Source organism: Galeopterus variegatus, unplaced genomic scaffold (genome assembly GCF_000696425.1).
Source record: "Galeopterus variegatus unplaced genomic scaffold, G_variegatus-3.0.2 Scaffold121, whole genome shotgun sequence".
In the NCBI taxonomy this organism is placed as follows: domain Eukaryota; kingdom Metazoa; phylum Chordata; class Mammalia; order Dermoptera; family Cynocephalidae; genus Galeopterus; species Galeopterus variegatus.
The window spans coordinates 288,576-310,390 of record NW_007726232.1 but is presented as its reverse complement, the minus strand read 5'-3'; the positions used below and the strand labels follow the sequence as shown (position 1 = coordinate 310,390).

The window sequence follows — 21,815 nt, the reverse complement described above, 5'->3', positions numbered from 1 at the left end:
GGGGGGGGGGGGGGGGGGGGGCAGGAGGCTAGGCAGTACAGGGATCCAAACCCTTGACCTTGGTGTTAATTGTTAATCAGTGCCCCACTAACCATGTGAGCTACTAACCGGCCAGCCCTTGTAAAGACTGTTGAAAGGAATAATCAAGCTAAGACTTGAAGGATGAGGAGCAGTAAAGTAGACAAAGAAGGGGAGGGAGCATATCCAAAGGTCCAGTCTCCAGTGACTGAGAAAGCTATCTGGCTCAAGTGGAAAGAGTCAAGATTACAGTACAGTTAGAGGCCAGAGAAACAGGTAAGGGGTACTATAAACAGCTTTATAGTTAAACTCCGTGTTAAGTTTTGTCTCTTAATAGTTGAAAGCTATTGAAGGTTTTTAAAGCTGTGTGTGTGTTGTTGGGGGTGGGGATTGTGGATCACCTAATAAAATTGCCAATTAAAGAACACTCAATGCAGTGTTGAGAACAATGTGTGGGGCAGGAGGAGGCTAATTGGAATAGCCCAAATGAGAAATGATTGCAGCATAAATTAAGGTGGGTGGGTGTGGTGAATAGATTCTATAGATGTCTCACCGGCCACTGCTCAGTAAGTATCCTTTCCTGATTTCTCTAGGCCTTGGTTGTCAGACCTCATCTTTAGCTGTCCTTTTTCCTAGGTAATCTCATCCAATCCTGTGATTTTGTATATGGTCAGCATTTTAGTCACTCAAATATTTCTAGGTCCTTCCCGCCCTGCCCAAACTCCACACTCATGCAACATATTGATTTGAATTTCTTGAATATTCCAAATTGACCTCTTGATGACACCACCTGCTTTCCATTCGTCCAGTTGCACGGGGCAGATACTTTGGGTATCATCTTTGACTTCTTTTCATCCCTTGTGACTAATCCTCTAGCAAATCCATATAATCCTACTTTGGAAATCCATTCTGAGCTATCTAGCACTTGGGACCACCACCACTACCATTCTAGAACAGGTAACTACCATAGTTTATAGTGGTTCTCTCTGTTTCTACTCGCCCTCCTTTGGTATAGATTTTGCACAGCAACCAGAATGAGCCTTTTAAGAGGGCAGATCTTGTCACTCCCCGGTCCCCCAAACTCCAGTAGTTTCCCATCACAACTAGAACTAAGTTCTAAATCTGGTCTACATGCCCTACGTTATCCGGCCTCCTTTCCTACTATTTTTCCACTTGCTCTCTATGCTCTGTCCGTAGGCTGCTTTGCCAATATTTTTTTCCCCCACTCGGAGCTTTTTCTTTGGCATGGAAAGCCTTTTCACTCAATCTCCATGCTCATCCTTTCTAAATTCAAGTCTTTGCTTCAGTGTTAGCACTTCAGAGCACCTTCCCTGTCCACATTTAAAAATAGTACCTTAGTCACTCACTGGATACTTCTTTAATTAATAGTATGTAAAACCTACCTACTGTATAATTTTCGCTAGGAGCAGGAACATTTTGGTCACTATCCATTGTAAACAGAATAGTGTTTGGCATATTGTCATTTTGTTAAATGAATTAGGAGAGAACTTCATGATGGACGTTGGACTACATGGGTGGTGCTGCTGATTGTATTAAGATCGAAGTGTCTTTATTTGGGGAAGGACTGTCAAGGGATGAGTTCAGCTTCGGACATTCTGAGTTGCAGTATCCACGAAGAAATATCAAAGAAGCAGTTGGGTATGTTTACTTGAAGTTCAGGGATCTGGCCCAAAGACAAGAAAGCAAAAATATGTATAGGTAGCCCATGTAGTCATGTGCTTGGACGAGTCCGACTGGGGGCTGGAGGAGTAACTGAAGAACAGAGCCCCAGGGTTGGCTTTCTGAACAGCTTCCACATTTGCCTGTCAGACACAGGCCTAAGGGGATCCTAAGTCCAGGGGCAGTAATCTTGGGTAGAAAACTACAGAATTCCAGACAGCACTGCGGGAATGGAGGGTCAAGCGACATGAATAAAACAGGTCTGTTGGCCGAGTTTCCTCATCTTGTCACATTAAAATGGGAACTTATTTAAGTAATGGGATCGGCAAAATTAAGCACAGCCCTGGAGCCGTCGCATTTCGCATCACCAAAGTTGCCCAACTCTGGACCACTAACTGAGCTGCACAGAACCTACGTGGGCACCCGCGCGAGTCCCTGCACTGGTAGGGGACAATCCCCACAGTGGTAGGCTCTGAGGGTGCGGACATCTGTGCTTTGCCCATCGCAGCGTGGGTACCTTCATTCTGATATGAGCAGCAAACCACACCCGGCACCACAGCTACTACAAGCAGAAACAAACGCACAGCCGCAGCGTAAATTTAGGCTGCAGCTCCGCCTCCTGGGGCTTTGACGTCATCACGGCGACGGCGTTGTGGAAGGTCCCTCCTCACTCGCCATCGCCGCGCTTTTAGTGCGCTCGCGCACGCTCTGCCTACCGGCGCCTGAGCGGGAGTTCGCCGCGGCGTGAGGCGCACAGTGAGCTAGCGGTCGGGCACACGCTAGAGGCGGCTTGCTGCGCCTGCCTCCTGGGGTCCTTCCGCGCCCCCACGTGCTTCCGCTTCGCCGCTGGCTGGGATCCTCCGGGCAGGTACCTATCGCGGGAGGGCTGGGGGTGCTTGCCGAGGTCGGCGTCCGAGTCTTTCCTGAATCAGGAAGGGACCAGCCCGAGAACGGAGGCTCTGCATCCAGGCCGATGCCTGGATCACGCAGACTGCCTTCCTTCCCACCCCTCCCGACTGGGTCGCTCCTAGATGACAGAATCCCTTCGCTCCTGATACGCGGCCGCTCGCACCTCTTGGGGGTTGTGTGGCTCTATCCCCACCCTCCTTTGGCCTCTAGCTGGGGAGCAGGGGTGAACGGGTGGGTGACAACACTTTTGCTTTCCGCGGAGCTCGCGCACAGTTCCTGGTTGCTGTGCTGCGCTTGAACTGAGGCAGTCTGATCCCAGATCCTCCCTCGCTCCTAACTACTTCACTGTGTGCATTCGTTTATATTCTTTATTCAGCAGTCACATTGAGGACTTTGCTTTGTTTGCCAGTGTACCTAGAATGGCGCCCGGCACATAGATGCTGTGTCTGGATTGGCGAATAAGTGCGTGAATGAAAAATAATCATCTTTCTCCTCCTTCAAGGACATCCTCATCCATTAGGCCCTCCTTGGCAACTTCATCTCACAGTTCACAGACCTTGATCAGACCCTTTATTGTAGCTATTATTTATACATTTAATTTTATCTGTGTGTACTTGTCCCTTGTCTCTTTCCTTTAAATACTTTTCTTCGAGAAGAGTAAAAGCTTGATATCAAGGGTCTTACCTAGTACTTCTTCTGGGGCTCCCACAGTAACTAGAGAAAAAAGCAGTCCCCAATAATTATTTGTTGATTGATTTTTGTGGTGTCTTTATGTGGCCAGCAACAAGGGCTTACAAGCTGGGCAGGTTGTTGAAGTGGTCAGACTTTGGAGTCAGGACGACTCGAATGTGAATCTTGTCCCTGTCACTTTTCTGCTTTGGGATACTTGAATTCTTTATACTTGCTCCTTTACTTATAAATAGGAGCCATTGGTTGTGACATAGTGTTTATAGTAAGACATGCTAAAATCCATGTTTGGATTGAGAGGTTAGAAGGGACAGTTAAGGCATGGTTAAGATTCAGTTAACGAGCTTTATGTTTAGAATGCAGCAGGCGCTGGAGTTTCTAAGGATCGTGTCATTTTTATTTTCACATCGTAATATAATATAGTTTCTTTGGTGTATTATGGTAATGATGCAGTGTTTTATCATAGGTAATCACAGAACTTTTGAGGTCTGTCTGTACAAAGGCTTCGGTATGGTTTTCCCTCACTTGAGGAAATAATTAGACACATGTCATCATATAAACAGTCATTGATTTCTTCTTTACCCTGACTTTATCAGTAACGTATATGTATTAAAAAACAAAAATAAAAACCCCAAAAAAACAAAAGAAAAAAATAAAAATCAATCCCACCATCCAGAAATAACTGCTTTACATTGTGGTATTTTCTTCCAGTCTTTCCTTTGTGTGTTTTATATATACGCATAAAAAATGGTATTATACTTTATCCTGTCATGATATCCTCTCATAAGCATCTATATCTATATCCTTTTGTAGTTTTTGAAAATGCTTTGGCTATATGAGTATTATGTATGAGTATTTTAATCATTCTCCCAGTTTTTTGAATACTCAAGTTTCTGATTTTTTAAAACTCCTTTATAGAGGTGTGAATTACAGCTTCCCTGTTGACTTCCCATGCTGAGGCAACTCTTTCTTTACCTCCCAAGCTTCAGTTTCCTAACTTGAGGTTGATGTCTTTCCTGTGGAGCTGTTTGAGGGTTAAGTGAAATGATACTTGTAAGTGTGCCTGTCATAGCCGCTGGTCCCATAAGAGGCAGTCAGCTAATGATTCTCACCCAGAATCTGGAGTCCATGTCTTTTATTGCCTTTCTTTCTCTTTTAGTGATAATCTTTTACCATGCATCGGAAGAAGGTGGATAACCGGATCCGGATTCTCATTGAGAATGGAGTAGCTGAGCGGCAAAGGTCTCTCTTTGTTGTAGTCGGGGATCAAGGAAAAGATCAGGTAAGACCTGGTAAATGCTTCCTGAATTAGTTTGTGCCCTTTCCCAAAGAGTCAGCATGTTACAGGCTCTTGGGTTTCAGGACGTAAGATCCCTTTGGCTGATAAGATGCCTAGTGGGAACCTTTCTTCATTTCCTGGAAGTGGTAAATTCTCTGTATTTAGATTTATTAGCAGACAAGCTAATACCTTTCAAAGCCTGGGATTGTGGGTTGACCACAAGGTTATGTGGGTATGACCTGCTTCTAGTCCCAACCTGGTCACTACTTGCCTTGTGACTTTGTGCACTTCCCTTTCCTGATCCTCAGTTTAATTTCCACACCTGTCAAATGAGGTCATGGGCCTGATAATTTTTTTTTTTTTTTTTTTTTAAAAGATGACCGGTAAGGGGATCTTAACCCTTGACTTGGTGTTGTCAGCACCACGCTCAGCCAGTGAGCGAACCGGCCATCCCTATATGGGATCCGAACCCGGGGCCTTGGTGTTATCAGCACCGCACTCTCCCGAGTGAGCCACGGGCCGGCCCAAGGGCCTGATAATTTCTAAGGTCTCTTTTGGCCTGAGATTCTGTGACTTTTTTCTTTGACAGGTGGTAATACTCCATCACATGTTATCTAAAGCAACTGTGAAGGCTCGGCCTTCAGTGCTCTGGTGTTATAAGAAAGAGCTGGGGTTTAGCAGGTAAGCTTGACCCTTCATGTGTCTCATCCCACTTAATTCCAGCTCATTAGTTAAATGCCAGGAAACAATTCCTTGTTTTTCAGGGATCTTTAGTGGAGGTGCTATCTCTGAGGACATTTCTAAATGGAGGAAAAGATGGGGCTGATATCCTTTCTTTATTCCTGACAGTTTCAGAACATTTTCACGTTTTTAAGTCCCCAGCCCAGTGCCTTGCTTTATGCACATGGTTTTTCTTTCTGCTTTTCTAAGCTGATTAAACCCATCTAACACAAGTTCCTTCAATTGCCTTTTCCTATCTGAAATTTGTTCTGCCTTTTCACTCTCCTTTTTTACTTCCACTCCACAGAGGGGGATATGCCTCCTTCCATGTCCAAGGAACATCCCTTTATCTATTTTGGATCTCTTTTCTCACCTCTTTCAGGACCTTTCATCGTCTTTCCTCTGCCAGCTACTCCATACCCCTTGGAAACTTTCTCATTTTTCCTGTAAACATGCTCGGTTTTCACCATTCTCAAAAAATGATTAGCTACATACCCAGCTTTATCTCCCAGGCTAACTTTTTCCCTCACTTTTATTGCTATGCCCCTTAAAACAGAAGGCTTTTGCACTTCCTAGCCACCCTTTTGCTGTCTAGCTTCTGCTTCCAGTGACCTGATGTCTAATGCAACAGCTTTTCTCTTTCTTCTTCATTTCAGAGCTCTTCTTCCACCAGTTCACTGTTGCATGTAACAGTTGGCTATTCTCTTGGTTTTTGAAGCTATGGTGGTCAAGACTTCTGGTTATAAATATCAGACCTTCAACCTACACACACTTAGGCACAAAAGGAATTTATTGATGCACACAGGATAGTTGGTGGAACCTAAGGGAATAAGATTTCAGCTCTGCTCAGGAGCGATATGGAGCCAGGGTGCTAATCTCCCGGTTCTTGCTTAGTCTCTCCTCTACGTATGTGCTCTATGCTTTCACTGCAGACTAGCTTTCTGTTTTTTGTTATACCCCTGGCAGAAGTAGCACTGGAGTTTTACCGTGTTTCAAGTCCAACCATGTGGAAATTAGGCTTTCTCCCAAAATTCTTGTGGAGAGATGCCCACCCCTGGGCCAGGGGAAGTGGGGCTGGTCACACAGTAGAAACCTGGCTGTTCTATCTACAAATCTGTGTTTGAAGGAGTTTGGGACGGGGTGGGGGTGCTATTCCTTGGAATATACCCCACTATGTGGTTACCTCAGTAATACCCTCCTTTCTTGACCTCAGTGCCTTTGTACAGACCACCTTCCTGAGCTCTTCCCCTTGCCTTGATCTTATCTCCCACGCTTAACCTAGCTAGCATGTATGATTCTGTCCTTGGGCCTCTTCCTCCTCCTTTATTACCCAAATATGCTAGTCTCTGATGTTGGCTCTCAGATCCTGTCTTCAGCTCTGACTGCTCTGTGCTGTGGCTAACCTCCCTGCTTTCCTTTGCTCATCCTGTCTCCTCTGCTTGGAATGCCACTTCTACCTCTCTGACATCACCTACTGAAATTCTCCCCATTTTTCAGGGCTGCCTCCTTCTTGAAGTTTTTCCTGAGCCCTCTTCAGTTATGCCTGATGGTTCCACAACCCTCTTTAGCACTTGTCCTCCTCTTGCAATGCTTGCCTTGAGATATAGTCACGTATATCTTGCCTTGAGATATAGTCACATATATCTTTTTTCATTTTCAGGTGATTAGATTCAGTTAGGAGCTCTCTCCTACTTATCTGTATATTTTCATACTTTCAAATGATCTAGCATGTTTGTACTAGGTATTCAGTTGATATTTGTTGAGTTGGATGTATTGTTAACAGGCTGTAAAGTTAATTTAATTTTATTTAGTACCAAAGGCTAACTTTGACTAGTCTCTATCCTCTGGTCTTAAAAGACAACTGATTCTGCTTAAAAGAAACTAGATTTTGAGTAAATAATTGGGCCTTTTAAAAAAAAGTAATACCATTGTTTTGGGTGTGTAGATGTGCATATATACTATGCTTAGAAACAAGACCATAATGCTTGAGCAGTGCTTGGATGTAAGGAACTGTTTGGACCTGTATTGGGATAGGATAGGCTACAGTAATAAATACACCCAAACCGGTTATGGCTCAACAGTATAGAAGCTTATTTTTTGCTCACATGACAGTCCAGAGTGGTTCCAGGTCCGGGGAGTGGGGGACAGGGGACTCTTCAGTTATTTAGGAACCTAGACTGATGGCAGTTCTGCCACCTTCAGCATATAGCTTCCAGGGCTGCTCAGGGGATCTCTCTCTCAGTTTGCGGGATGGAGAAGGACACGTGGAAGGTATGAATTGGACTGAATGTAGCACACACCATTTCTGCTTCTCTCCCATTGGCTAGAACTCAGTTACATGGTCACAAGAGAGGATGGGAAATGAAGTTCAGTTTTGTCCCAAGGAAGGAGAAGAAATACATTTTGGTGAACAGCAAGCAGTCTCTGCCATGGCCCCTTTGACCCCCATCTTCCCATGGGGGTCATGAAGCATGGCGATTTATGACATCAGCTTCCCCAACTGTAACTGTGTGAATATAGTAGAAAGAAATGACAATTGGAAAAAAAAAAAGTTATAAAAGTCTTATTGTACAAAATGTGAAAAATGCAGAAAATGCAAAGATAAAAATAAAAAGCACCCATAATCTCACCACCTAGACATTATTTTAGCATTTAGATATATATCACTGGTATGTAGTTTTAAACCATAACTGGCATTTTTTGGTACATACTCTTTTATAATTAGGGAAATAAGCATTTTTAATATAGATTGAGGATAAGACCTGTTGCCTATCCCAGAATTTTAAGTTTTGGGGGCTTCTGATTCTCAATATTTTTTATTTCACAAATGTGAGATAGGTGCAGAATTAGGCAGTTCACAGTTTTTGGGGCAGATTTGCCTTTCAAATTTATCCCACCTAGTTTCACTTTTAAAAATCTATTCTTTTGCTTGTTATAGCTCTCCTACTTAACCCCTGTCTGGATCTGGCAGAGCATCATGTTCAGGCTGATGGCTTGCGTGTAAGTCATGGGTTTAAGGCCTGAGCCAGAAGGGACAGTGGAGACAAACTCACCCCGTCGCCTTGGTTCACAGACGAGGAAGTGGAGGCCCGCTATAATCCTCCATTCTGGAATATTCTTATTCTCTTTCTGTAAAGGGAAGGTATATGGCAGTTGGATATTTAGGGTTTTTAAGCCCCAAAATGGTTCAGGATTTCTGATAGACGTCCAAGTTCCAGTCCGGTCCTTGTATCCTGTATCATTATTGTCTTATATAAGAACTGTCCTTGAGGATTGGATCCCACACTCTGGGGAAGGAATTAGATGAATTCATCTAGGAAATACGCATAAAGTAACCTGCCATCACATTGCCTTTCCCAGGCTCTCTGGTTAGCAGCACAAAGTAGTTGAAGCACTGGCTTAAGACTAAGGTAATGAGGCCACCTAGGTTTGGTTTCAAGCTCTGGCTTTGGCCAAATGTGAGGTTTAGCTACTCTCATTACCCATCTTCTAAAGTGAAGTATTTGCTCAAGGTCACAGAGCAGGATAGCAGGTTTCACACACACAGTTATCACTGTCTCACTTCAAAGCCTGTCTTCTTAACCACTCTGTTCTGATGCCTCTCCACTTTCCTTCACCTTTAAAGTGAGGGAATTGGTCCCACACTTTCCAAGTTCCCAGCTAGCTCCAAAGGCCTAACTGGGTGATCATGGAGCTTATCCCCTGCTCTCAACTTTTTAGTCTCTTTGGCTAATTGACTCTCATGAAATGGGGGGTGATTACAGTCACCGGAAGAAAAGAATGCGACAGTTGCAGAAGAAAATAAAGAATGGGACATTGAACATAAAGCAAGATGACCCCTTTGAACTCTTCGTAGCAGCCACAAACATCCGCTACTGCTACTACAATGAGACCCACAAGATCCTGGGCAATACCTTCGGCATGTGTGTCCTCCAGGTGGGTGACTTTCTTTAGCCTGTGATTGAAGTCAGAGCCTCAGGTGCTTGGGCTGTCTGGTTTTCCACTAAGAGTGTACAGTATGGAGCAAGAGCCACTTGTTCCCCCGTCCCTCAAGCATTAGTCTTGGAATACTTGGCCACTTTGCAAAGGAAACTTGATCACCTACCTCCATATAGAAAGAGAATTCTCTATGTAAACTAGCATTTGTCTAGAGATACCAGAACTGAACAGTGATGTTCCATCACAACTGGTTGTAACCAGCTAAAGCTGATAATGCAAGTACCAGGAACTTTGAGCGAGCCTGGGAACCCATATTCTTATTGGAACTTGCTGAAGACTTTCCTGACCAGTGAGCAGTGGGACTTGTTGTATACCTATGTGCTCATATGTCTTATCCAGAGCACTGGAGTAGCGTAACCACAATGAATACCCTCACCCCCTTATGGCCCCTAAAAACCCCTCACTTTTTCCCTTAGAGAACCACTTGGTGAATTTCTTCACTGGTATTTATTCTCTTGCCTGGCAAGTTTGACATTTTTCTTTGTTTTTGGCTCTGGTGGTCTTTGCTTTTTTCTTTGACTCTTTGATACCCGTTCCCCCTCCAAACCCCCCAAGACAAAAAATTTCAGCACAAATTCCCACATTTTTTTTGTGTGTTTATTACATATATGTACTACTATGCCCATGATTATGTAAATTTTATACCTTGCAAAATATAAACTAAGAAATAAGGGGAGAATCAAAATAGCAGAAGTTCTCATTTTTTTCTTTCTGCATTCCATTGGGTTGTCCTGCTAGCTTACATCCCACCTTGGAGGCCTAAACAGAGCATTTTGCCTCATTCTCAGCCTTACTCTGGGGCATTCCCTGGCCTGATCTCTGATTGGTAGAGAGTGTTCTGCTTGCTGCCATTACCAGTTGCTGGAGTGATGGCTCCTTTAAGCTATAGCTCCCCCATGTGGTGCAGTTGAGTTTTGCCAAACAGGTTTGATCTTAAACATGTCAGAAAATAAACGTAAGATGTTTCTGAAATTCAGGTGTGAATCAGTGAAGGTTGGAAGACTTATTTCCAAATGGGATTTTTATCACATATTATTAGAATCATTTTTGGCATAGAAAACCAGGTATACATATACTCAAGGGCTGGGCCCTCTTCTGTGGTGTGCCTTTGTGCCTTACTTTGTAAGGGGCTATGAGTGTGTGTGTGTGTGTGTGTGTGTATGTGTGTGTATTCTGGTAAGTTGGGGTGGGAGGTATGGTTTCAGTTTGTGCTTTATGAGTGTGTGTGTGTGTGTGTGTGTGTATATTCTGGTAAGTTGGGGTGGGAGGTATGGTTTCAGTTTGTGCTCTGAAGCCCTCTTTTTGCCTTACCACCTGGCCCTTGGTTAAGAGTTCCTGGGGGTGCTATTTGCATGGCCAGCCCTCTCTAGGGTCTCCTTCTTTCAGGATTTTGAAGCGTTAACTCCAAACTTGCTGGCCAGGACTGTAGAAACGGTGGAAGGCGGTGGGTTGGTGGTTATCCTCCTGCGGACCATGAACTCACTCAAACAGTTGTACACGATGACCATGGTAAGTAACTTAATTGTGAGGATTCAAATAAATCTATTTTTGCTGTTCACTTTTTTTTTTTTTCCTTTTTGTCTTTTTTCGTGTCCGGCAAGGGACCGCAACCCTCAGTGTCGCGCCCGTACCGGACCGGGACCGGCAACGGGATCGCAACCCTCGATGCTGCGCCCACCCCTCGCTCAGCCAGTGAGCGGGAACCAGTCTGCATGTGGGATCCGAACCCTCGGCGGGAGCGCCGCCGTGCTCCCAAGCGGCGCACTGTAGCAGTGCGCCACCGGGCCAGCCCGACTGTTCACTTTTTTTAAAAAAGAATTTCTGTTAGGCAGCTCCAGTGAGCTGTCAGCACAGCCTCTGGGCTAGGAACTCTTTGACTGCAGCTAATGAAAAAATCACTGCAACTAAATCTCAGGGATTCCCTGAGTGCCTAGGAATCTCTGAGTTTCATATTTACTTTCAGGCATTTGCAAATCCTATACCAGTGAGATTCAGATATAATGTAGTTTTTACGTCATTAAATTTTCTGGAATAGTGTTGTGCAAGGAGCAATGCCAGTGCTTAAATCTGTGTATTGGAAAAGACCACGTGCAGACTTCCTAATTGGCCTTCATCCTAGTCGATAGAAAAGGATCATTTGCCAGTTCCATTCCCAGTTTGGCAAGAATTTTGAGTATGAGAGAAGTAGTTTTCTCCCAGAGTAGAAGACACTACTTTGGCTGAGGACATGGTTTGGAGTGGGGATGTGTCTCACCTGATGCAGAACTGGTCTCCTGCCTTCATAAGTATTGCTCCATCACTATTTTGAGAGTCATGTCCAAAGCCCAGTGGCTTGAGAATGGTGTTAGGATTGGCCTCAGGTTTCATGAGCTGCATTTGTCTGGTGAAATGGACTTTCCTCAAATCTTAGGGGCTGTTTCCTGTCACTACCACTCCCACTGTCACTTGCCACTACAGCCCCTCTTGGCCTCCTTGAAGGTCTTCAGACATGCCTAGCACACTATCATCCCAGGCCTTTGTACTTGCTATTCCCACTGGAATGTGCTTCCCCTGGCTATCTGCACAGCTCGCTTTTCACTGCCTTCAGATCCCTGCTTGAATATGGCCTCATCCATGTGGTCACACCCTGTTTAGAACAGGCAGCTCTTGGGCCACCCCGTGACTCACTTGGGGGAGCGTGGTGCTGATAACACCAAGGCCACGGATTTGGATCCCTATATAGGGATGACCAGTTAGCTCACTTGGGAGAGTGTGGTGCTGACAACACCAAGTCAAGGGTTAAGATCCCTTTACCGGTCATCTTTTAAAAAAAAAAAAAAAAAAAAAACCAAAAAACAGGCAGCTCTTCCTGTCACTCCTTAAGCTCCTCTCTTTTTCTTCAAAGCACTTGACAGTTACCTAAAGTGATATATTTGGTTTTTGTCTGTCCTGTACTAGTTGAAAAACTTCATGGGAGCAGGAACTTCGTTTTCCTTTCTGCTGTATTCCCAGATCCTAGAAGAATGCCTGGCATTTAGTAAGCACTCATTAGATATTTGTGAATGAGTGAAGGACTTTGTGTCCACATCAGTTTGCTTGTTCTTCCTCTCCCTCTCACATGGCTACTTGCTTATCCTGAATGTCTTAGCTTATCATCTCAGAGAGGCCTTATCTCACTACACTGTATAAGTAGCCCCTTTCCCCCTACATTTTCTATCACTGCACCCTTTATTTTATTTGTAGTATTAGCCGAAATTTGTATTTATTTACTCATTTTTCTCCCTCCAACCATTAGACGGTATGCTCCATGAAAACAGAGGTCAGGCTTTTTTCACCAGTATATACCCAGCATGTCTGGTACATAGTTAGACTGAATGAATGAATACATCTTAGGATGCTGGATAAAATGTAGGGACAGCCAAAGACGAGGTGAGGGGAAGTTTATTGTCATAGGAACATTGCATTTAGTGTCTGATCCAAGTTCCAGCAGATAGGATTTGGCCAGTTCAGTACAGCAGGTTGTGTAGGAATGGATTTGGTTTCCAGCAGGATCACTGATATAACTGTGTTTGTCTCCCTTGATAGAACTTCATATTTGGACCCTGGGCTTCAGCACTATCTGGATGACTTTGTTAATGGATATTGTTTTGCTTTTTTAGGACGTGCATTCCAGATACAGGACTGAGGCCCATCAGGATGTGGTGGGAAGATTTAATGAGAGGTAGGTCTACAGCACATTTCTCAGTCCCTTACAATTGTGAAGGAGCCGTAGAGGAAGGAATATTTTTATCTTGGACTTAGTGGGAAGCTTTGCTTTTGTATCAGGGAAGGCAGTACAGGATTCCACAATGGTGAGATTCTTGACAGCAGCAATAGTTGTGAAGTTAAGGGAACACTGGAAAATCGGGACCAGGAGACCTGGAGTCTGTCTTGCTGCTGGTCTCGACACTGGCTCCATGGCCCTAACTAAGTATCTCTTCCTCTCTGACTCTTAGGTTACTTATCTTTCTTTCTTTTTTTTTTCCTTTTTGTCTTTTTTCGTGACCGGCAATGGGATCGCAACCCTTGGTGTCGCGCCCGCACCGCGCTCAACCAGTGAGTGGACCGGTCTCTATATGGGATCCGAACCCTTGGCGGGAGCACCGCTGCACTCCCAAGCACTGCACTCTACCGAGTGCACCACCGGGCCGGCCCTCTTTCTTTCTTTTTTGGCTGAGGGGTGCTAGTATGGGGATCTGAACCCTTAACCTTGTCCATGCCATGCTCTCACCAATTGAGCTAACCGGCCAGCCCAATTACTCATGTTTCAGAGGGGTGATTTGTCTGGATCACTGTTTCCCAAAAGATATTTCATAGAACATTAGTCTTTTACCAGGGACCTATGATGGGGGACAGGAGTTTTCTTTTCAAATGTGTGTGGGAAACGCTGATACTGTTTTTCTTTATGAAGATTCGCATTAGCCTGTTGTAGCCTTTGAAAAGTCTTGCAGTTGCAAGGTCCTATTTAACTGATTGTTTCCCAAATTTATTTTACCACAGGGCCCTTTTTTAGGGAACACCAGTTAGCAACCTGTGAAACACCTTAAGAAACTTTGGCCTAGATCAGTGTTCTCAGTGAAAAAGTTCTCAGTTTTCCTAGTGAAAACTGTTCTCAATTAGAGCAGTTTTGCCTTCTAGGGACGTTTGGCAGTGTCTGGAGACATTTTGATTGTCATGACTTTGGGGGCGATGGAGAGGGTGCTGCCGGCCTCTAGTGGGTAGAAGCCAGAGATGCTGCTAAACATCCTACAGTGCACAGGACAGTTCCCCAGCAAAGAATTGTCTGGTCCAAAATGTCAGCAGTGCTGAAGTTCAGAAATCCTGGCCTTGTTGAACCCTGGGGCTTCTCTGATTTTAACAGTCTATGATCCTGTAACTCAGTAGAATGAGTAGGGCAGGAGGAGCAGCTGTGTACAGCTAAATAGAACAGAGGCCTGTGAAAGTAGCCAGTGAAACCCTTTTCTTGCCGTGTGAGAGGATGTTTGAATTTTATAGCCAAACACGAGTTTTTCTACATGCAAGAAGGTTTGTGTTAGATGTCTTCAGGGAGCTTTCCTCTTTCCTTTTATTTTTATTTTGTCTTCCTTGTGACAGAAAATAAATCCATTTGTGTATGTGTTTGTTTCCCTGTGTGTGACTGGTGATTGTATGTAGGTTGGGTTTGGAATTCTCCATTTAAGGATGGCCCAAGACACTTTAGTGCCAAAGAGTGAGCCTCGGAGGACGAGGGAAGGGCCAGGTGACACAGGGAACAGTGGCGCTTGTGCACAGTAGGAATGCTTATAATCAGTCTCCCAGGAGGAGTTCTTGGATTTCTTGTTTGCGGTATAAAGTGTGTTCAGGTCCCTTGTAGAGGAGGCTCTGAATCATCTCATAGTGCTCTCTCACTGGGTTTTGGCTTTGTTTGGCTTTCTTAGAGTCATGTGGGACTAATGATTTTCCTGAAGAAAAGCCACTCTTCTCTTCTACACTTCTGTGTAGACACTGTCTGCCTTGCCCAACACCTCATTACAGTGGTTTTGTTCCTCAGGTTTATTCTCTCTCTGGCCTCTTGTAAGAAGTGTCTCGTCATTGATGACCAGCTCAATATCCTGCCCATCTCCTCCCACGTTGCCAGCATCGAGGCCCTGCCTCCACAGACTCCGGTGAGTCTCTGTGTCAAGGGTTCCGGAATCTGGGGGAGGCCATGTTTTCTGTGTTGGTCTCCTGTGGCAGTGGCAAACCTTCTTCTCTTCTTTCTGGCAGGATGAGAGTCTTGGTCCTTTGGATCTGGAGCTGAAGGAGTTGAAGGAGAGCTTGCAAGACACCCAGCCTGTGGGCGTGCTGGTAGACTGCTGCAAGACCCTAGACCAGGTACGAGTGGCGTTTAGAACTTCTCCACCTCAGTATGCACAAGGCAGAGGGAAAATACAGCCTGCAGAGAGTAAGAGAAGCCAAGTTAGGACAAGTCAAGACCCAGATCCTTCCTGGGGAAGGGGCCTTTCTCTTCTTGCTTATGCTCCTGCATGTTCAACAATAGCCGGGCTGTTCTGTGTCATCTGGGTTCACAAAAGAAGTCCAGGGATTACCTCCCCACCCACCATAAGTTAGCAGTTCAGGGAGCTGGGGATTGGGGGAGATAGATTACATTTTAAAAGGAATCTCCTCAGCACTTTTTCCAAGAGAGGATGATATACCTTAATTTCAATTCAGTTTTGTTGATGTAAAGGTTTTTGCTTGTTGCTTGTACTGAAGTGAGAGGAGAGCTTGAGGTCCCTAGTGCTTACCCTGGTTTCAGTGTGAGGTCTGCTTGAGGGCCCTCTGGGGTGGTATGTGCCTGGTCTTGGGGTGCAAACAGTAGGCTGGGTGGGAGCTGCCAGGATACACTTCTGTGCTCACTGAGGTGGCCAGCATTGGTACATGCGACTTCTCTGGTGGTCCTGGGCCGTGATGGTTGCTGACTGGGTACAGCCCAGAGGCCTTCAAGCTCTCAGGTGTGTTCAGGGTTCTGGTCCAGGCTGAGCCAGATGAGTAGCACAGGCCTCTTGGCACTGGGCTCTGTCCTCATGATGGAATACAGCTGCAGTGACACCTCCTACTCAGGGCTGAGTCCTAATAGGCTGGCTTCCCTTTTCATTCTGGAAATGTAGTTACCAGCTATATCACTTGCTGTGCAGGCCAGGCTGCAGGCTCTAGGCTGCTTAGAATCACTTCTTGGTGCCTTCTTATCACCAGAGAGAGACAGGATGGGGCAAAAGGAGGAAGAGGGAGAAACTACACTACTAGTAGTAGTGTTATAACAAAACAAATGGCCCATGGCAGAAAAAAAAGGGAGAAAAAAAAAAGAAAATTAGTAAGTACAAAGAGATTTAAAAAGTGGTATTTCCACTTGGCAGTCTCACTTTGCAGAGACAACTACTATTAACAGCTTATTATGTATCCTTCTGGACCTTTTTCTATGCATGTAACTGGATATATATATTTTTAATGTGAAGGGGTCACACTGTACAGAGTATAAGTGGTCCCCTGTTAGACATTTGGTTGATTCCAGCTTTTTTGCTGTTATAAACAATGCTGTTAGAACATTTTTACAGATACATCTGTGGGCACTATATCTAGGATAAGTTTCCATAAGAGAAGTTGTTGGCTGGATCAGAGTGTGCGCATTAAAATGGATATTGCTTCAGTTGATGGAACTGCCAACAGTGTATGAAAATGCCTTTTTTTCCTGCAGCCTTGCCAACACTGTGTCCTGTTAAATTTATAAGTCTTTACCATTGTAATATGGGAACATAGGATCATTGTTTTAATTTGTGTTGGCTGTTATTATGAGAGAGGCAGGTACCTTCTTTATGTAATTATTGGCTATCTGTATTTTCTTTCTTTTTTTTTTTTTTTCTTTTTTGAGCCAGTCTGCTCATGTCCTCTGCCCACTTTTTAGATTTTTGGTTTCTTTGTATTGGTTTTTTATTTTAGAAAAGTTTGCATTTTTTAGTCCAGATTTGGTACCCTTCTGTTTTTTGTGGCTTTTTTCCTGTTACCTTTCTGTTTTTTGTGGGGTTTTCCTGTTACGTTTTATCAGTTTTTAACTTCCCTGCTCTAAAGCAAAAGGGTAAAATACAGTGTTCAGCTAGGCTAAGATAAGACAAGTAGGACCTGGATCCCCTTTGAGTATTTCCATCTGGAGAGTCTTGGGCTTCCTGAAGCCCCTCCCGTTCCTCTCCTTCCATTTGCCTGGGTCTATGTCCCTTCAGCTTTTTCTTAGTGCCGCTGGCCTTGGTGAATGAGATAGCTTTGTCAAGACTAGACAGGTCAGGCTGGACCACTTGGCCTTCTTCCCAGACTCGCAGAACTATTCCCAGGGCAGATCCTGACTGGGGAGCAAAGTGTGGGTCCTCTCATTCATGCCACCAGCATCTTGCTTTCCCTGTAGGTGCTGGGCACTCTTCTAGGCACTGGGGCTCAGCAGCAGACAAGAGGGACATGCCTGCTTCACAGAACTTCTGGTGGGATGTGACAAACAGTGAATAAAGTGAATAGAACTTCTGGTGGGGGCTGGCCTGTGGCTCACTTGGGAGAGTGTGGTGCTGATAACACCAAGGCCACAGGTTCAGATCCCTGTATAGGGATGGCCAGTTAGCTCACTGGGAGAGTGTGGTGCTGACAACACCAAGTCAAGGGTTAAGATCCCCTTACCAGTCATTAAAAAAAAAAACTTATGGTGGGATGTGACAAACAGTGAATAAAGGAAGATCATATGGTGAAGTAGAAGATGCTATGTAGAATGGAGAAAAAGAGAAAGTGACAAGGAGGGACAAGGCTGTACTAGGATGAGGAAAATGTGCTGCGGTTCTAGATATAGTGGTCAGGGCTGGCCTCATTTAAAAAGTGGTATTCAAGCAAAGGCTTGAGGGAGTTGAGGAAACGATCTGCGTGGCTGTCTGGGAGCAAGTGCTTCAGGCGGAGGATCAGCAAGTACACGGGCCTGAGGTTGGAGCGTGCCTCGGGTGCCTTGGCAAGGAGGCTGAGCAGGGGGGAGAGCAGGAGGAAATCAGGAGGACCAGGCAGCCACTGGAAGGGCTTTGGCACTCACTCTTTCAGAGGGTCGGTGGAGGCTTTTATGTTTACAGTCTATGTTCAGCACAGTGGTGAAGGATCCCTCTGGCTGCTGTGTAGACTATAGACTGTGGTGGAGCAAGGGTGGAAGTGGGGGGACTCCTTAGGAGGCTGCTGTAATCGTGGAGGCAGGACAGGATGGGAGCTTTGAGCACAGTGAAAGAGAAGGATAATGGTGAGGAATGGCAGGAATTTTTGTATGTTTCGAAGGTGCCAGTAACAGGATTTGCTGATGAATCAGGTAGGGGGGAGAACATTGATGAGGCTTTTGGCCTAAACAATTGGGCGGTCAACTGAAATGGGGAAGAGTAGGTGGGGTGGGTTTGGGGGAAGACTGGGTGTTCCATTTCTAGTTTGAGGGGTCTTTTGTACAAGTGGATATGTATAGGAAGCAGCTGCATGTGTAAGAGAGTCTGGTGTGTAGGGGAGAGGTCTGGACTGGAGATGTGAATTTGGGGGTTATCAGCATCTAATCAGCGTCCAAAAGACCTTGAGACTAGATGAGATGGCCAAAGGGGGTGAGGAGTCCCTGTGCTGAGTAGGGCTTTCTGGCGTATAAGAACTGCCCCTCTTTTATTTAACCTTGGAATCAACCTGACTTCTCCATGTGATGGTGATAAATGGCTGAAACTTGGCCTTTCTCAGAGCTCATCTAATATGTCTGACTTTCCACAGGCCAAAGCTGTCTTGAAATTCATTGAGGGGATCTCTGAAAAGACCCTGAGGAGTACTGTTGCACTCACAGCTGCCCGAGGACGGGGAAAATCTGCAGCCCTGGGATTGGCTATTGCTGGGGCAGTGGCATTTGGGTAAGGTGTTCGATTCCCCATCTTCAGGAACTGGGCTCTGAAGAAGCAGTGTGCAGGATTTGGAGTCAGGAGACTGGGACAGCTGTTAACTCAGGTTCCTGGTTCTGAGCGGGTTTATTGTGGGATTTCTCTAGATCTTGGGTCCTGGCTGGAAACGGCAACACTGTTTCCCCCAACCCTCCTTAGAGGTGCACATACACGTGGGAGTACACACAGACACACAAACACCAGGGCCTTTGTAATCACTCTTTAGAGTTGAGCAAATGCACAAAAGCAAAGAAATGGGGGTAAGAAACTTTAAGTCTCAAGGGAGGAGAATGTACGAGGGTACTTTAGAATTTTCATGGAAAAATAGAATTCAAAGATAATATGAATCTTTCCATGAACTTTTTGACTTACCCGTGACCAGCTTTGCTGACTGAGAAAAGTACAAGTTTGACATTTTAATGATTATGATTAATTGGATCTTGTTTGCTTCTGAGGAGCTACCTTTGAGTGTGATGTTACTTTCTGTTCTTTTGCCCCGGGTGGAAGATTTTATGCAACTGCCAATAGAGTATGTTCTTCCAACTTTGCAGATGTAATAATGGACCTAGAATTTACTGTGTTCTCTGCTATGCATTACCTTCCTTGGTGCTCATTCAAGCTCTGTGGGCATTTTGTAGGTGGATAAACTAGGTTCTGGGAGTTCCAGTGACTTATCCTGGATCCCCCGGCAAGTGAGTGCTGGTAGAGCTGGGTGGGACTTTGAGTTCAGCTCCTGACTCCTAGTCGTTTGTTCTTCCTGCTGCTCCAGCCGAACCAGTCAGCTTCTTAGCCATTAGCATCCTCTGCACTCAGCAAGGATCCCTTGGAGGGTGTTGTGGCCTTGGCCTGCACACCCATTGAGCTCTCTGGTTTCACAGTTTGGAGCCCTCAGCACAGCTAGTGGTAAGTGTGAAGCTGTCCCTCTTGGAGCAGGCACTGGATTGAGGAGTATTGTGCCAGTTCTGCATACTGAGCGAGTTGTCCCCACAGTGTCACCACAGGTGTTGGTAGTTAAGTGCGGGGACTTGCTACCTTGAGATTGTTAACATGTTTTCATTAGTTTGAGAAAAAAATATATACTCAGGCATGGAGTTGGTTTACTTTTCTTCCCCAAAAGGTATCCTGACTTTTTTCCCTGCTGTTAGCTCTGGTTATCACCTTTGTGATGGGCAGACAAAAATGTTTTCTTTTTCTTTATTGTTTCTTTATAATATTGAAGATTTCTTGATTTCTTAAAAATCCTTCTTTTCTTTTGTCCTATAGGTACTCCAATATCTTTGTTACTTCCCCAAGCCCTGATAACCTCCATACACTGTTTGAATTTGTATTTAAAGGATTTGATGCTCTGCAATATCAGGTAGGAATTTAGGATAAGAACTGATTTTGATTTAGTGCTGGGTTTAAATTTAGGTGAAGTCTGTAGAATGCTTGCTTGCTTTCTTAATATTTAGTTTCTAAAGCTAGTTTCTCAAGTTTGTCACTGATTTGATTCTTTCCTCTCCAGGAGCATCTGGATTATGAGATTGTTCAGTCTCTAAATCCTGAATTTAACAAAGCAGTGATCAGAGTGAATGTATTCCGAGAACACAGGCAGACCATTCAGGTGAGGTTCGTTCTCAGATCCTGCTGTGTGGGGCCTATGTCCTGCTGTATTTAACTGGCTCTTAGATGTTTCCGTTTATAGGTGTTTTATGTCCTATTAGTGCTGTTGTTTTGTGATAAACCTGTTCCAGCTTTTCAGCCTCTTCTAAAGGTATACATTCAAGCAAACTAACAAATGTATACAGTCAGATTGAAAAGTTGTAGTTTTGCCTCTCAACTATGGAATAAGTGATTGAGAATATGCTGTCCGCTAAGAGAGAATTATTGTTCTGACATCAGTTTTAATTTTGCTTAGTTACTGCAGGTTTTGAACGGTGCATCCATAACTAGAACTATAACCTCACCATTTAAAAGAAAAAAAGAAGTTTGCAAATTGTGCTGTGAATCTTTGTGGTTTAGCCAGTGGCCTATTTTCCCTTTTAAACAGTTTTTTCTCAAAAGCTCTATAAATCTCTAGTGCTCTGTAATGGTTTTACTTGTGCAAAGGCTGCAATTTTGTTAAATCTCTAAGAGAGACATCGTGTGACAGGCTTACAGAAGGGACTGATACTAACAGGCTCTTACTGGAGTAGTTTCATTGATTAGTTTTGGAGTTGGGTTAGGGTGGGAAGTGAGCCAGGCGAACTTGGCAGTTTTTGCCCTTGAACTTTACACCTGTTAAAGCTTATGGATATGCCTGTCAAGGAGGTATACCTTCTATCAATAAACAGTGTTAACATTTTATGCTGTTTACCTAAAGATTTTTAATTTTTTTCATACTAGGTCTCTTTCTAGAATCTCCTCATTCTATACATTTCTTCCCACTTTTTCCTGATTCCCTCAGCTCAGAGGAGGAAAGACTGATGTTGGTGTGGGGCGGGGGTGGGGGGCAGGTTTCAGGCAATGAGAATACAGAGGCCTGTTAAAACTCAAGAAAAATACACAAACCAAAGAAGAAAAACATTTCCTTGAAATGCCCTGGCTTAGCCCTTACTCCTCCTTGAATTTGTAATCAAATACCCTCTCAAATTACTGGAGTTCTTTTGTCTCCAGACTGGAGTTTAAGCACAGAGGGAGGTGACCTTACTTTATGAGACTCCATTTGTGTTCCTTTGAGGCCTCTTCCTTCTTGGTGGAGATTGAGAAAAAGAAGAACATTAGATTAAAGTTGGCTATACCTCCCCAAGGGGGCTGCTTTCTGCTGCTTTTATGAGATGCTTGTTTAGTTTTTCCCCTGTAAGAATCCAAGACATGGGGCCCTATTGAGGATGTATATTCTGCTGCTAGAAATGAGGAGGGTCGCTGCCTCCCTGACCCATCAACTTCTAGCAAAGCAGCTAAGAAATCTTATTTTTACTAAAATACTTCAGATGTACAGGTAAGTGCAGAGACTTTAAAAGTCATTTATAATTTTTGTTTTAAAGAACTAAAACATCATAGATAGAGTTGAAGTCCCTCTTGTACACTCCATCCACTCCCTTCTGTCACTTTCC

At 44.5% G+C, this 21,815-nt stretch overlaps 1 protein-coding gene across 1 annotated transcript in view; it reads left to right on the top strand.

Moving 5' to 3' along the window:
• The first annotated feature begins 2,516 nt into the window (after positions 1-2,516).
• The window catches only part of NAT10 (N-acetyltransferase 10 (GCN5-related)), a 41,043-nt gene continuing 21,744 nt past the window's right edge, over positions 2,517-21,815 (top strand). Inside the window, exons 1-11 of the mRNA XM_008587952.1 lie at positions 2,517-2,566; positions 4,454-4,576; positions 5,163-5,254; positions 9,058-9,229; positions 10,679-10,801; positions 12,931-12,992; positions 14,841-14,955; positions 15,056-15,163; positions 18,581-18,714; positions 20,005-20,098; positions 20,246-20,344. Of these exons, the coding sequence (XP_008586174.1) occupies positions 4,469-4,576; positions 5,163-5,254; positions 9,058-9,229; positions 10,679-10,801; positions 12,931-12,992; positions 14,841-14,955; positions 15,056-15,163; positions 18,581-18,714; positions 20,005-20,098; positions 20,246-20,344 (1,107 nt within the window). The 5' untranslated portion in view covers positions 2,517-2,566; positions 4,454-4,468. The remainder of the gene's footprint in view (positions 2,567-4,453; positions 4,577-5,162; positions 5,255-9,057; positions 9,230-10,678; positions 10,802-12,930; positions 12,993-14,840; positions 14,956-15,055; positions 15,164-18,580; positions 18,715-20,004; positions 20,099-20,245; positions 20,345-21,815) is intronic.